At 44.9% G+C, this 12,807-nt stretch overlaps 1 protein-coding gene and 1 pseudogene across 3 annotated transcripts; both read left to right on the top strand.

The window, feature by feature from the left end:
* LOC135555241 (meiosis inhibitor protein 1-like) overlaps positions 1 to 2,355 on the top strand; it is a 32,259-nt pseudogene extending 29,904 nt beyond the window's left edge.
* A 1,179-nt stretch (positions 2,356 to 3,534) lies between these two features.
* Positions 3,535 to 12,608, top strand: LOC135555536 (coiled-coil domain-containing protein 134-like). 3 transcript variants are annotated; one of them, XM_064988057.1, is made up of 7 exons: positions 3,535 to 3,671; positions 9,926 to 10,048; positions 10,181 to 10,302; positions 10,681 to 10,765; positions 11,009 to 11,190; positions 11,394 to 11,465; positions 11,741 to 12,608. In XM_064988057.1, exons 2-7 carry the CDS (start codon positions 9,952 to 9,954, stop codon positions 11,864 to 11,866), a joined length of 684 nt encoding a protein of 227 aa, XP_064844129.1. In that variant the 5' UTR covers positions 3,535 to 3,671; positions 9,926 to 9,951; the 3' UTR covers positions 11,867 to 12,608. The 3 variants fall into 3 exon arrangements, with proteins under 3 accessions (XP_064844129.1, XP_064844127.1, XP_064844128.1); XM_064988055.1 differs by lacking the exon at positions 3,535 to 3,671 and adding an exon at positions 3,678 to 3,827; XM_064988056.1 differs by lacking the exon at positions 3,535 to 3,671 and adding an exon at positions 8,784 to 9,616.
* Positions 12,609 to 12,807: the final 199 nt, after the last annotated feature.

Below are 12,807 nucleotides of genomic sequence, written 5' to 3'. Positions count from 1 at the left end.
TGCACCCAGCCACACTCACACTGGTAAGACTGCACTCACACTACTCACACTGGTAAGACTGCACCCAGCCACACTCACACTGGTAAGACTGCACCCAGCCACACTCACACTGGTAAGACTGCACCCAGCCACACTCACACTGGTAAGACTGCACCCACCCAGCTCACACTCACACTGGTAAGACTGCACCCAGCCACTCACACTACTACACTGGTAAGACTGCACCCAGCCACACTCACACTACTCACACTGGTAAGACTGCACCCAGCCCACTGGTAAGACTGCACCTGCTCACACCACACTGGTAAGACTGCACCCAGCCACACACACTGGTAAGACTGCACCCAGCCACACTCACACTGCCACACTAAGACTGCACCCAGCCACACTCACACTACTCACACTGGTAAGACTGCACCCAGCCCACTCCACACTCACACTGGTAAGACTGCACCCAGCCACACTCACACTGGTAAGACTGCACCCAGCCACACTCACACTGGTAAGACTGCACCCAGCCACACTCACACTGGTAAGACTGCTGGTAAGACTGCACCCAGCCACACTCACACTGGTAAGACTGCCACACTCCCACTCACACTGGTAAGACTGCACCCAGCCACACTCACACTGGTAAGACTGCACCCAGCCACACTCACACTGGTAAGACTGCACCCAGCCACACTCACACTGGTAAGACTGCACCCAGCCACACTCACACTGGTAAGACTGCACCCAGCCACACTCACACTGGTAAGACTGCACCCAGCCACACTCACACTGGTAAGACTGCTGGTAAGACTGCCCAGCCACACTCACACTGGTAAGACTGCACCCAGCCACACTCACACTGGTAAGACTGCACCCAGCCACACTCACACTGGTAAGACTGCACCCAGCCACACTCACACTGGTAAGACTGCACCCAGCCACACTCTGCTCACACTGGTAAGACACTGGTGACTGCACCCAGCCACAGACACTGTAAGACTGCACCCGAGCCACACTCACACTATTCACACTGGTAAGACTGCACCCAGCCACACTCACACACTCACACTGGTAAGACTGCACCCAGCCACACTCACACTGGTAAGACTGCACCCAGACTGGTAAGACTGCACCCAGCCACTCACACTGGTAAGACTGCACCCAGCCACACTCACACTGGTAAGACTGCACCCAGCCACACTCACACTGGTAAGACTGCACCCATCCACACTCACACTGGTAAGACTGCACCCAGCCACACTCTGCTAGGTGAACTGAACAAGTGTGCTCGCATACTCCCTTAAAAGACCTTTGCTTGAAAAATGAGAAGAAAGAGGCAATAGTACTGTTTGTCTTGAGACGCCATAGACAGTATACACTTCCTCAAAATAGTTAGAATTCATCTACGATAACTCAAGAAAACTGCAATTCATTTTGATGTTTTTGCCAAGGAGATCTTAGTCACACAATTTTACATCTAACTAAGATGTTTGGTGCAGTATTTCTGAAAAAATCTGCATGAAAACGAATTGTCTGTCGCTGAATGACAACAAACACTTAATTGAAGAATCCCTACTGTTGACCAATCACAGACAAAGGAGCGTAGACATTTTCTACCGAACTTCGGCTTGTCACAAGAAAAATGTTTGTGTGGACAAATAGTCAAAAAAACCTTGCGAAGACCAAAATGTCCCAAAATGGCGTCATAATAAATACATGTATATGAACTACTCCGAACTGTTTCGGATGGGAAGCATGCAGATGCTTCAAGACTGCACCCGGACACACTCATACTACTGTTGGTCTTTGAAGCAGTGCAAGGCCATTTTGAAGTGTATTAAAATGTGTCTTTGCCTTCTGTTTGTAAGCACCCCGATGAAGCCTTTAATACCAACACGTCCCTCCCATGCAGCTGTTGCGGTATGGCAGTAGGGTGGTGGTGTGGGAACCAGACCTGTGTCAGGTGTTGGAGGCAGTGGAGAAGAGAGACCTGAACGAGCTGGGAGAGAACACAACACAGGCCCCGAGACAGCTGCTCACACAGGTACAGTACACAACACAGGCCCCGAGACAGCTGCTCACACAGGTACAGTACACAACACAGGCCCTGAGACAGCTGCTCACACAGGTACAGTACACAACACAGGCCCTGAGACAGCTGCTCACACAGGTATAGTACACAACACACTGACTGGAGCACATACAGCAGCAGAGTCAAATGCAAACAGAGAGCACACAGGCAGAGCTCTATGAGACTATGTTAATTGTCCCATGTCCAAGCAGCTCCCTGTCACCACCTCTACGCCATTGTGTCACACATGACAGTGGCAGGACACAGGCCCTCATAGGGATCGTCTGGCTTAGAAATGAAATGTCACTGCACTGAAAAGTCATCAATGTCCCCATTTGTCATGTGATACAGCATCATACTGGCCTGGCCCTGCTGCCTCCCTTAGTGACAGAGCTTGTGTGTGTGTGTGTGTGTGTGTGTGTGTGTGTGAGAGACTCTTATTCAGGGGTGAGCAGGGCTGAATGTACTCCAGCAGTGTGCGCTTCAGTAGCTTGTTACAGATCAGAGCAGTTCTTATGGGAGACTGTCCTGTCACGATATCTGGTGCATGATGCCTCTTATAATAATAATAATAATAGATTTATTTTATATAGCGCTTTTCATTACAAAGAGAATCTCAAATATGCTGTAAATACAAACTAAACAAATGTAGAAATCTGGCAGGTCTTGGTGATGGTCTTCCACAGATTCAGATGATACGGTGTGTTCAGCCAGGCAGTTAAGAACAGCTGGGCAGTAGCGTAAGCGGATGGCACTGAGCGGGAGCGTCGTCATTCAGAAATATAGGCCAATCTGAAGTCACCGATTTGGATGGTCATGGCTAGATTGGATACAGATGTCAAATTGACGTCAAACGTTTTTGTTTTTTTGCATTAAAGCTAACCATAACTCTTTTCCTAAGATGAACCTAATTCTCCTAGCTTGCTACGTTAATTATCCTAACCTGCTGCGTAAATTCTCCTGATCTGCTACTTAAAGTACATTCTGGTCAATTCTGACATAAGCTGTATCCCAGGGGTAGGCAACCCTGTTGCTTGAATACTGCAGGATTTTGTTCCCAACTAGGCACTACACCTGACCAACTGAGCTAATTGATCAGTAAAGTGATTGCCTAAATTCAAACACAACTGGTCTTCCCGGTCGGTTAAATCAAAAAACATGAAGTGGCGGCTGCACTCCAGGACCAATGTTGTCTACCCTTTCTGTATCCCTTCTAGCCTATTTACTGCCAACTGCAGTTATGGAATGTTTGCTCACGAGTATAGTTCATTGGCTGATCCCTCCTGGTGACCTGGATGGAGGTACTGTATGTGATCCTTCACAACCCATAGGAAGTCCCACCCAGTTGACTTCTTCAAATGGTGAAAGTCCCCAATGGTGCTGCCCATGCTGAAACGGGCTTTTGGCATTAGAGTCCTCTTGTCTATGCGTTTACTTTCTTTCGTGGTAAGCGGGAGGGGGAGGGATTTACCGCGTACAAAGGCCTGTGTGCCGCTCTAAAATTTCCGTCTGGAAACCACCTCCTTCCATGTAATCGCTGGCTGTCATTCGTCCAAGCAGAGCCAGCCGGTGCGATCGTGGCACAGGCGGAGTGGAGCAAGCGACTTCTGTATGTAAATTAACATTTCAAACGCTATATTGTCACTTGAGTATTGTAGCTAACAATCCGCAACTGATGTCTCCATTTTTACGAGGAAACTGATGCTAGCGAGAAATAATCGTTGGGTTTGCTATCGTTTTATATCGTGCTGTTTCTTACTACGAGGTGAGTGAACGGCGAGTTTATGATGATGATGATGAAGTCGAGTGTCCACAGCTGACCAGTAGCGAGTGAAATGCATGCATTGGGATACAGATGGGTTTACATTGTCATTAAAATTCTCGATGACCGGTTTATTCACAAGTAGTCCCGTCAGGAAATGAAATGCTGCTATTTCATGTGCCTCTGGTGTTTTCAAAGATAGCGAACTGCACACCACGAAAACGCGAACGTTTTCTAAAACCATGCAACACAGATCATTGTGGTTCGAGCCTCTTCCTTGAAATGGTGCCTGACATACTAATGATGGGAAACATTAAATTAAAGGATCGTTCAAGTCCACTGTATGCAAAACTACTTCCAAGCGGGGTCAGAAAGGGGTCATTTTGATTGGCAGTATATTTACCTTTATCTCAACAAGTTTACGTTTTGTATGACATTTCCCTCAAAGTATCAATTATTGCCAACAAAATACTTGGTCAATACCCAGTGCTTCTCTGAAAGCATACAATAACAGCGGTATGTATCACGCAGAGCGCTCCGATATTGTAACGTAACCCACCCTGAACCTCAAACCTCCGACTGATTATATGGTACAACATACAGTATGTACTAGATTACATTTCATGTATTAAGAAAATAGCTTAACAGCCTACATACACAGAGTTTGATGGACCATTCTGTAATGATGGACAGCCAGGGGCGTCATGCACACTGTTTTATATGGGGCACGAATTATGTGGGGATGAATTCTTTAGCACGGTCTGGAGCCCCCTCCAGATTGTAAGAAAAAGCTGTTTCAAGTGTTTGAAAAATCCTAAATTGTCCATCTATAGCCATATGATTATACCTAATTCCATATAAAATATGTATTTTTCTGCATAGGTTATGTAAACATACCTCTTTTTCTGTTCAATTGTAATTTTCATTAAAATGCCACACGGGTATATAGTATCATAACCTTAAATATGCTTCTCTGCATCTTTGCTAGCCCAGCTGGCTGCATATTGCGCTCTTATTCCTTTCCATCTTTTGTCATCTGCATCCAACTGGACTCTATGCAGCCGGCTATACACTCATGGCCCCGGCGACTGGCTCTACATAAAATATCCTCCATTCGGGGGCGAGGGTGCCAATTTCCTCAACTAGCTTTAAAAATATGCACACTGTCTTAATAAAACACCATTTTCGACCACCATGCTTGAGTGGCTAGTGTTACTTCCTGGTGTTGCATACGGCGTTCAGCCAGGGATAAACAGACTGCTTCAGCCTGATTGGCTGAACATCAGCGGTAGCATTAGCCACTCTAGCATGGTGGCTGAGCATTTTAGATAGTACCCATATTTTTTCCCAGCGGCTCTTCGTTAAAACTAGTTGAGGAAATTGAAGCCCTTACAGCCTGAATCGAGGATGCTTTATGTATGAGACGGTCGCCAGGGGACGAGTGTATAGAGGGGTTGGTTGTTTAGCAACAAACGTGCGCAACTATGGAGAAAACAAACCGAATTGGCTTAGATTGTTGACAACATGTAAACTACATTTTGTCTCCAAGTGTTTATTGAAAACACACTGAACAAAAATGTATAAATGCAACATCCAACAATTTATAATTTACTGAGTTACAGTTCATATAAAGAAATTGGTCAATTGAAATAATATATTGGGACCTAATCTATGGATTTCACATGACTGGGAATACAGATACCTTTTTATAAAAATAAATAAAAAGTAGGGGGGTGGATCAGAACCAGTCTGCTTTATGCAGCACGACACATCTCCTTCACATAGAGTTAATAAGGCTGATTGTGGAATGTTGTCCCACTCCTCTTCAATGGCTGAGTGAAGCTACTGGATATTGGCGGAAACTGGAACACGCTGTTGTACATGTTGATCCAGAGCATCCCAAACATGCTCAATGGGTGACATGTCTTGTGAGTATGCAGGCCATGGAAGAACTTGGACATTTTCAGCTTCCAGGAATTGTGTACAGATCATTGGGACATGGGGGGGGGGCTTGCATTATCATGCTGAAACATGAGGGATGGCGGTGGATGAATGGCACGACAATGGGCCTCAGGATCTCGTCACGGTATCTCTGTGCATTCAAATTGCCATTGATAAAATGCATTTGTGTTCGTTTGCCATAGTTTATGCCTGCCCATACCATAACCCCACCCCACCATGGGGCACTCTGTTCACAAAGTTGTCATCAAACCGCTTGCCCACACGATGCCATACACACTGTCTGCCATTTGCCCGGTAGAGTTGAAACCAGGATTAAACTGTGAAGAGCACACTTCTCCACCATGCCAGTGACCGTCAAAGGTGAGCATTTGCCCACTGAAGTCGTTTACGATGCCGAACTGCAGTCAGGTCAAGGCTGGTGAGGATGCCGAGCACGAAGATGAGCTTCCCTGAGGCGGTTTCTGACAGTGTGGAGAAATTCTTTGGTTCTGCAAACCAACAGTTTCATCAGTTGTCCGGGTGGCTGGTCTCAGACAATCCCGCTGGTGAAGAAGCTGGATGTGAAGGTCCTTGGCTGGCATGGTTGTGGTTGTGAGGCCGGTTGGACAAATTCTCTAAAATGACGTTGGAGGCAGCTTTTGGTAGAGAAATGAACATTCAGTTCTCTGGCAACAGCTCTGGTGGACATTCCTGCAGTTAGCATGCCAATTTCATGCTCCCTCAACTTGAGACATCGGTGGCATTGTTGTGACACAGTGACACTTTTTAGTGGCCTTAGTAAGAGTGCACCTGTGTAATGATCATGCTGTTGAATCAGCTTGTTTTTTAATCCCCTTTTCTCCCCATTTGCGTGGTATCCAATTGATAGTTAGTCTTGTCTCATCGCTGCAACTCCCATACGAACTCGGGAGAGGCAAAGGTCAAGAGCCGTGAGTCCTCCCAAACACAACACAACCCAACCAAGCCGCACTGCTTCTTGACACAATGTCCACTTAACCTGGAAGCCAGCCGTTACCAATGTGTCGGAGGAAACACCAGGCAACCGTGTCAGCGTGCACTGTGCCCGGACCAACACAGGAGTTGCTAGTGCGCGATGGGACAAGGACATCCCTGCCAGCCAAACCCTCCCTTATCCCGGACGACGCTGGGCCAATTGTGCTCCGCCCCATGGATCTCCCGGACGCGGCCGGCTGCGACAGAGCCTGGACTTTAACCCAGAATCTCTAGTCGCACAGCTTTCACTGCGGTGGCCCTTAATCAGCTTCTTGATATGCTACACCTGTCAGGTGGATGTATTATCTTGGCAAAGGAGAAATGCTCACTAACAGGGACGTAAACAAATTTGTGCACAACATTTGAGAGAAATATGTTTTTTTTATTTTTATGTGTAACATTTCCGGGATTTATTTCAGCTCATGAAACAGGACCAACTCTTAACGTGTTGCGTTTTATATTTTTGTCCAGTGTAAATACATTTGCACAATGAGCGCTTGTCTTGCAAATACAATTTTATAGGTGTTGGTTATCTAGCTATCTAGTGAATTTGAGCCATTTTTAGCATTGACATGAAATCCTTAACACCTACAAAGCAAGACATGATATCAAGAATAACATGAATCTAGCTGAAACGGGTCACTTACCATTCCCCACATGGGAGTTTCTTGTCATTGTTGGTAGCTATCTGGCCACCCAGAATAACAACTCACGGACTTCTGCCTCATTGAAGCGTGCGCATCGTTTTCGTGATGTCAGCTAACCCATCTATAGCCAGCTGCATAGAGCCCAGTTGGATGCAGATAACAAACTAGGAATAATACGGCTATTTGGCCTACATATTTGCTAAAATATTTAAAGGAACGCGAGTCTTATTTAGTAATTTCTTGCTTTTCTAATGTCTCGCGACCTTGCCAGCAGGCATGCCTGATAAGATGGTTAGACAAGCTACTCTAACTTGATCGCCTGCAATGGCTTGGTAGCTAGTTTCCCAGTCGCCCAACCTCATAACTCTCTGGGCTAGCTAAAGCCAACTTCATAAAATTGCTAGATGCCTATTACAGAGAAACAACCATTTTTAGTTTGATTTATTAATCAAGAAGGAATCAATAGGCTACAAAGCTTCATCAAATTCATTTACAAACATACCTCCTGCAAGTCCTGCCCATCACTGGCATCTAAAATCAAATCAAACGCTGTGTGTCTCTCTCTCCTCCACTGACAATACTGTCTGCATGCACTAAGGATCCTGAGTGGCGCAGCGGTCACTACAGACCTGGGTTCGATCCCGGGCTGCATCGCAACCGGCCGTGTTCGGGAGTCCCGTAGGGCTGTGCACAATTGGCCCAGCATCGTCCGGGTTAGGGGAGGGTTTGGCCGGGGTAGAATTAATTGTAAATAAGATTTTGTTCTTAACTGACTTGCCTAGTTAAATAAAAATCTAATGTCCTGCCTAGAATATCTTTTCTCCTTGGTGCACCTTGTAAGGAACCACTTACTAGGGAGAATAGGGGGGTTACTCTTTGTCTGGTCCAGTGTGCCCCCTCCGCAAAGCACCACTGACAAATTACTATAAAACGTGGGCTTAAAAATGTAGTTGTCATTAATTTAACATCTGAAAATGTTTGAAACCGGACAAATCTGAGGGGGCACTTGCCCTCGTCTCCCCCTATGGGCATGACACCTCTGGACACAGCTGATGGGGGGGAGATTATAGTAAATGGGTGCATTTTGGAGTGTAATTTCTCAAATTCTGTGCTTTGCATGATGCCTGTGGGATATGATTGATCTGTCCTAGTCGCTGTCCTAGTTGCTCCACCTTAATATCCCAGCACTTAGTCTAGTCCGATGGAAACATCAATGCTGGATGTCCATTTTGGCCATGGTGTTGACACTAATCAAATCTATGGCCTTCTTGGCTATGCTTGTAATGAAATATGGACATGGGGCTTCCTACTACTAAGCCTCTTCCCTGGTTGTCCGTCTTAGGAATATTTAACTTATTGATTTGCATGCTTAGTACAAAAAGCTGGAAGGCAGCCCAAAGATGTTTTCAGAATGCACAAATTGTTCCTACACTGTATTCTGCTGCTCCAACTGTATCATCAGCACCCATTTTTGCTGACGGATTAGATTTTGCAAAGTTTTCTCAAAGTATATCGTGGTGATTCAGGCTATGACAGGGCATTTGCCCATGTCAAATCACACAGCTTGCATAACCCAGTCTCTGAATCTTCAGGCAGTATTTTAATTAAATAGTCTAACCATAGGAGGGTAAGTGTCTGAGTAGGGGAATGCAACCGAAGAGTTCAGAATAGAGATACTACATTTTGAGAAACAGCTGAAAAGATGTTATCAAGTGTCTCCTCATTCTCTTTCACTCACATCCCTGACACTTTATCTCACTATCAGATCTCTGTCTTTAGGCGTAACCTTGTTGCGTATTGAAAAAGAAATGAAATATTCAGCAGAAAAACAGTTGGCTCCCACAGGGTCTCTCTCATCCCACAGTATACTTTCTTCTGCCTCTCACAATCCCCCTTCTCGCTCTCTCTGTTAATATTATCGATGGAGACATTGCTGAATTATACATTTGGTGTTCTATCGACACTGTCTCCTCCTTCGTCACTTTTTTCTTTTCTGCTGATGTTGTTTTAAAAGCCAGTGCTCATCAAATATGCATCAGTCCAAGACTCATTTTTATCCTGTTCTAATGTATTAACATGCTCTGAGGGAGAGGAGGCTGGACCTGAGGGAATGTTGAGGCAGCCCACAGCTTAGAGGATGGAGAGTGTCTGAGAGGAAGAAAGAGGATGCAAGACGGGGGCTGGCAAGAAGTCTGTGAAAGCTGTTTTGTGGTTTAGATAAGTGACATGTCAAGTGGCTTTTAGAAGTTGTTTAAATGGGACAGATATAACCTCATTAGAACCTGTGTAATTTATAGTACAGGACCAAACTGGATTTAAAAAGTAAACATTTGATCATAAATATACTTTATTTTTTTATATAACCTTCAAAACAAAATATGCTCGAATGTCAACCAGACAGACCTACTGTAAATGTTGGCTTTACAAGTTCAGTAAAAACGTTGTAATAAATATTTCAGAATACTGTTTAACTGCATTTTCTTTTGTTGTGTACTTTAGTGCCTCACCACCGCCACCTCTTGACCATGCTGAGTGTGTGTACAGTCGTCCTGGTGGTTGCTTCTGCAGCCCTCTTCTCTGCAGACTCCGATACGCACAGACACGACTCCAACCTGGAGATCTGTATCCTACTGTTGGTGTCTGTTTCCTTCTTCAGAATATTAAGAGGTGTCCTCTTGGATGGCCATTGATTAGTGTTTATGTATTGAAATATGTGGCAGCATTTCTTCCTGAACACCCCCTCCCCTCTCTCAGACAAGCGTCTGTTCGAGACCAAGAGGAAAGACCAGCTAAATGCTCTGAAGAACCTGGTGGAGCTCAATGACATCAACCAGCAGTATAAGATCATAGACATCATGCTGAAGGGCTTGTTTAAGGTAAAACGGCTCCACTCCTGTTTAACTCCCCTTCATGCTGACCATTAGTTAGAAACAGGGCGTTGTGGCCTTAGCGGGAAGTAATTGCGGTGTTAGTTTCTTAGCATGTTTAGATTATTATGATCTCATGAGTAGGCAAATAAGGCCACTTGATAAGCAGTATCTAAGTAGCCGGTCACTAATAAGACTAGAGTAACCCGGATTTAGCTTCCAAGTCTTCCTATTGTGCTTGAGGCCTCACTGTATATACTATATTCTTCCCAGATATATACTGTTTGATTCCCAGAGGACATATCTGCTCTTTGCCCAAGGACAACTATGGTGGTCAACCCACAGTGGGCGATCAACATTGTGTGTGTGTGTGTGTGTTCTGTGAAGGTTTTGGAGGACTCGAAGGTCGTCCTTATTGCAGCCAACATGCAGGCTGATGATCCCTTCCCCATGGATGACAAAATCAAAGAAGGTCAGATTATGGACATTATACCGTTACTACACTTTGCTCTCTCTCCTCCCTCTTTCTCACTCGATGCGGATCTGATTTGTCTGTCACCATCTTGCTTTTTTCTCCTCTTCTGCCTCCCCTCTTTTCCCTCTCCGCCTCTTACGTTTTCTGACGCTCTCTTTTAGTATGTCAGTCTGCAGTGATTTACGTTCTAGTTTATTTCCTAAGTATGAAATGTAGACTACTCTCTATCTCGCTCCATAGCCTACTCCCATGTGGTGGAGAACACAGCGTTCTTTGGGGACGTGGCGTTGCGTTTCCCACGTATTGTCCACCACTACTACGACCGTAACCCAGACTGGGGCGGCCTTCTGCGATGGGGGCTCCGCTTCTGCAACCTCACTGGGGTGTTCACCGGGGGGGCACACCAGCATGTTCTCTCACTGGTGAGACGGGGAGCTGGGGGTATATTCTGGGACATAGAGGAAATGTTTGTGCTTTATTTAAAGCCAACAGGTGTAATGTATTATAACCTCCTTATTACTACATATTGTAAGCATGTTGTAAGCATACTATAACTGTTTTCTATGTGCCAATCTTTTTTCTGTGGATTCAAAATGGCTGATAACTCTCGTTCCTTGTCTCTCAGATGTCGCAGGAGTTGGGAATAATAGAGAAATCCCCAGACTTCACCAACCCATACCGCACGGAGAGAGACGACGTGAGTAGCACTGGCTCTCAGCCTCTATAACCACATAGTATACTATCGCAGTGAAGCCTACCAGACAAACTTGGAAAGCGTGTTCTCTTAAGGCTTGTTTAACAAACGAGCTCGACTATGTTTGAGACGAGCGTAACATCAGTAAAACTCGCACTGACTGCACCTTTTTGCTTTCCCATCCTCTGCTGTTTGCTTCTTCACACTCCATACACCTATTGTTAAAAAAATGCCTCTCTCAAACACACGTTCACACGCTCTGCTTTTCTCTGGCACAGGTGCTTCACACTGCAGAGGCCTTTCAGAAGATCCTGAGGGAGGAGGAGAAGAGGAGGAGGAAAGAGGACAAGAGGAAGGAGATTAGGAAGGGGCCCCGCATCTCCCGCTCCCGTACTGAGCTATAGTACTTTACCTCAACTCCTGGAGAGAAATGATGAGGAGAAGGAAAATGTAGGGGGATGTCCTAGATTCAGTGATGAAGAGGTTGGGTGTTGGAACTGGTGAGCTCTGTCGAAGGGATAAAGTGGCAGAAGAAAATTTGAGGGAACTAGAAGTGTTTGTGGCACAGGAACAAACTGGAGAGAAGGAAAGGAGGTTGAGCTCTATCTGTGGAATCCGACTTACTGTATACAGAACTGTGCCCAATCTGCAGTTATTATGAAACCAAGGAAATACAGCTACCACATATTTAAGAAGATTTAACAAGGAAAGATCATTTTCATAAATAGATTACATAACTGTACTTTGGAAGAAACAGCAAATACCCAATATGTTATCTTTTTTTGTGAATAGATTGAATACAATTGTTTTGATGATGGCATTTGTACGTATGAGTTTACATTCCCATTCAACAAGCTTCCAAATATAAAGCTTGAATATGTTGAATTCTGTTTAAGTTTTCCTGTCGCCTTCTCCAGAGTTAGCAGATTTATATAATGAGATTTTATGAGTTTGTTGTTGAATGGTCCTACTCTAGGTGTATCCTCTTGATTTGCGGTACAAGTGTTGATCCATTTTTCATGATGTCTGCCACTTGCTTTCCTAGAGCCGAATGCTTTCTTAGCTCTGTCTGTGTGTGACTGTCCGCATGAGTGTTAAATGGGGTTTGGTCACTTATGATTTTAAATAAAACTATTTTACATATTATTTTGTCTACAATCAGGGAGGGATAATGTCTTAGCGCTGTGTCTTTTGGCAACCACTCATCAGCTTAAACTTCTATATGTCACATTTGTTTTTCTATCTGATGGCCATAATGAAATGTCAGAACAGCGGTCCCCTAGAACAATGCCTTTTAAAAAAAACATCTATATTTTGGCATATCTAGGAAAGATCTCAATTTCAT

This window comes from Oncorhynchus masou, chromosome 15, assembly GCF_036934945.1.
Source record: "Oncorhynchus masou masou isolate Uvic2021 chromosome 15, UVic_Omas_1.1, whole genome shotgun sequence".
Lineage (NCBI taxonomy): Eukaryota > Metazoa > Chordata > Actinopteri > Salmoniformes > Salmonidae > Oncorhynchus > Oncorhynchus masou.
The sequence above is the reverse complement of the archived record's forward strand: the minus strand, read 5'-3'. Positions and strand labels throughout refer to the sequence as shown.

Bases quoted from the DNA above. Each gene is read 5' to 3' on its own strand.
- LOC135555536 (XM_064988055.1), top strand. From the start codon at position 3,764: ATGCTAGCGAGAAATAATCGTTGGGTTTGCTATCGTTTTATATCGTGC. The intron at 10,766-11,008 runs GTCAGATTATGG...CTCGCTCCATAG, and splicing joins GGATGACAAAATCAAAGAAG to CCTACTCCCATGTGGTGGAG. The intron at 11,191-11,393 runs GTGAGACGGGGA...CTTGTCTCTCAG, and splicing joins ACCAGCATGTTCTCTCACTG to ATGTCGCAGGAGTTGGGAAT.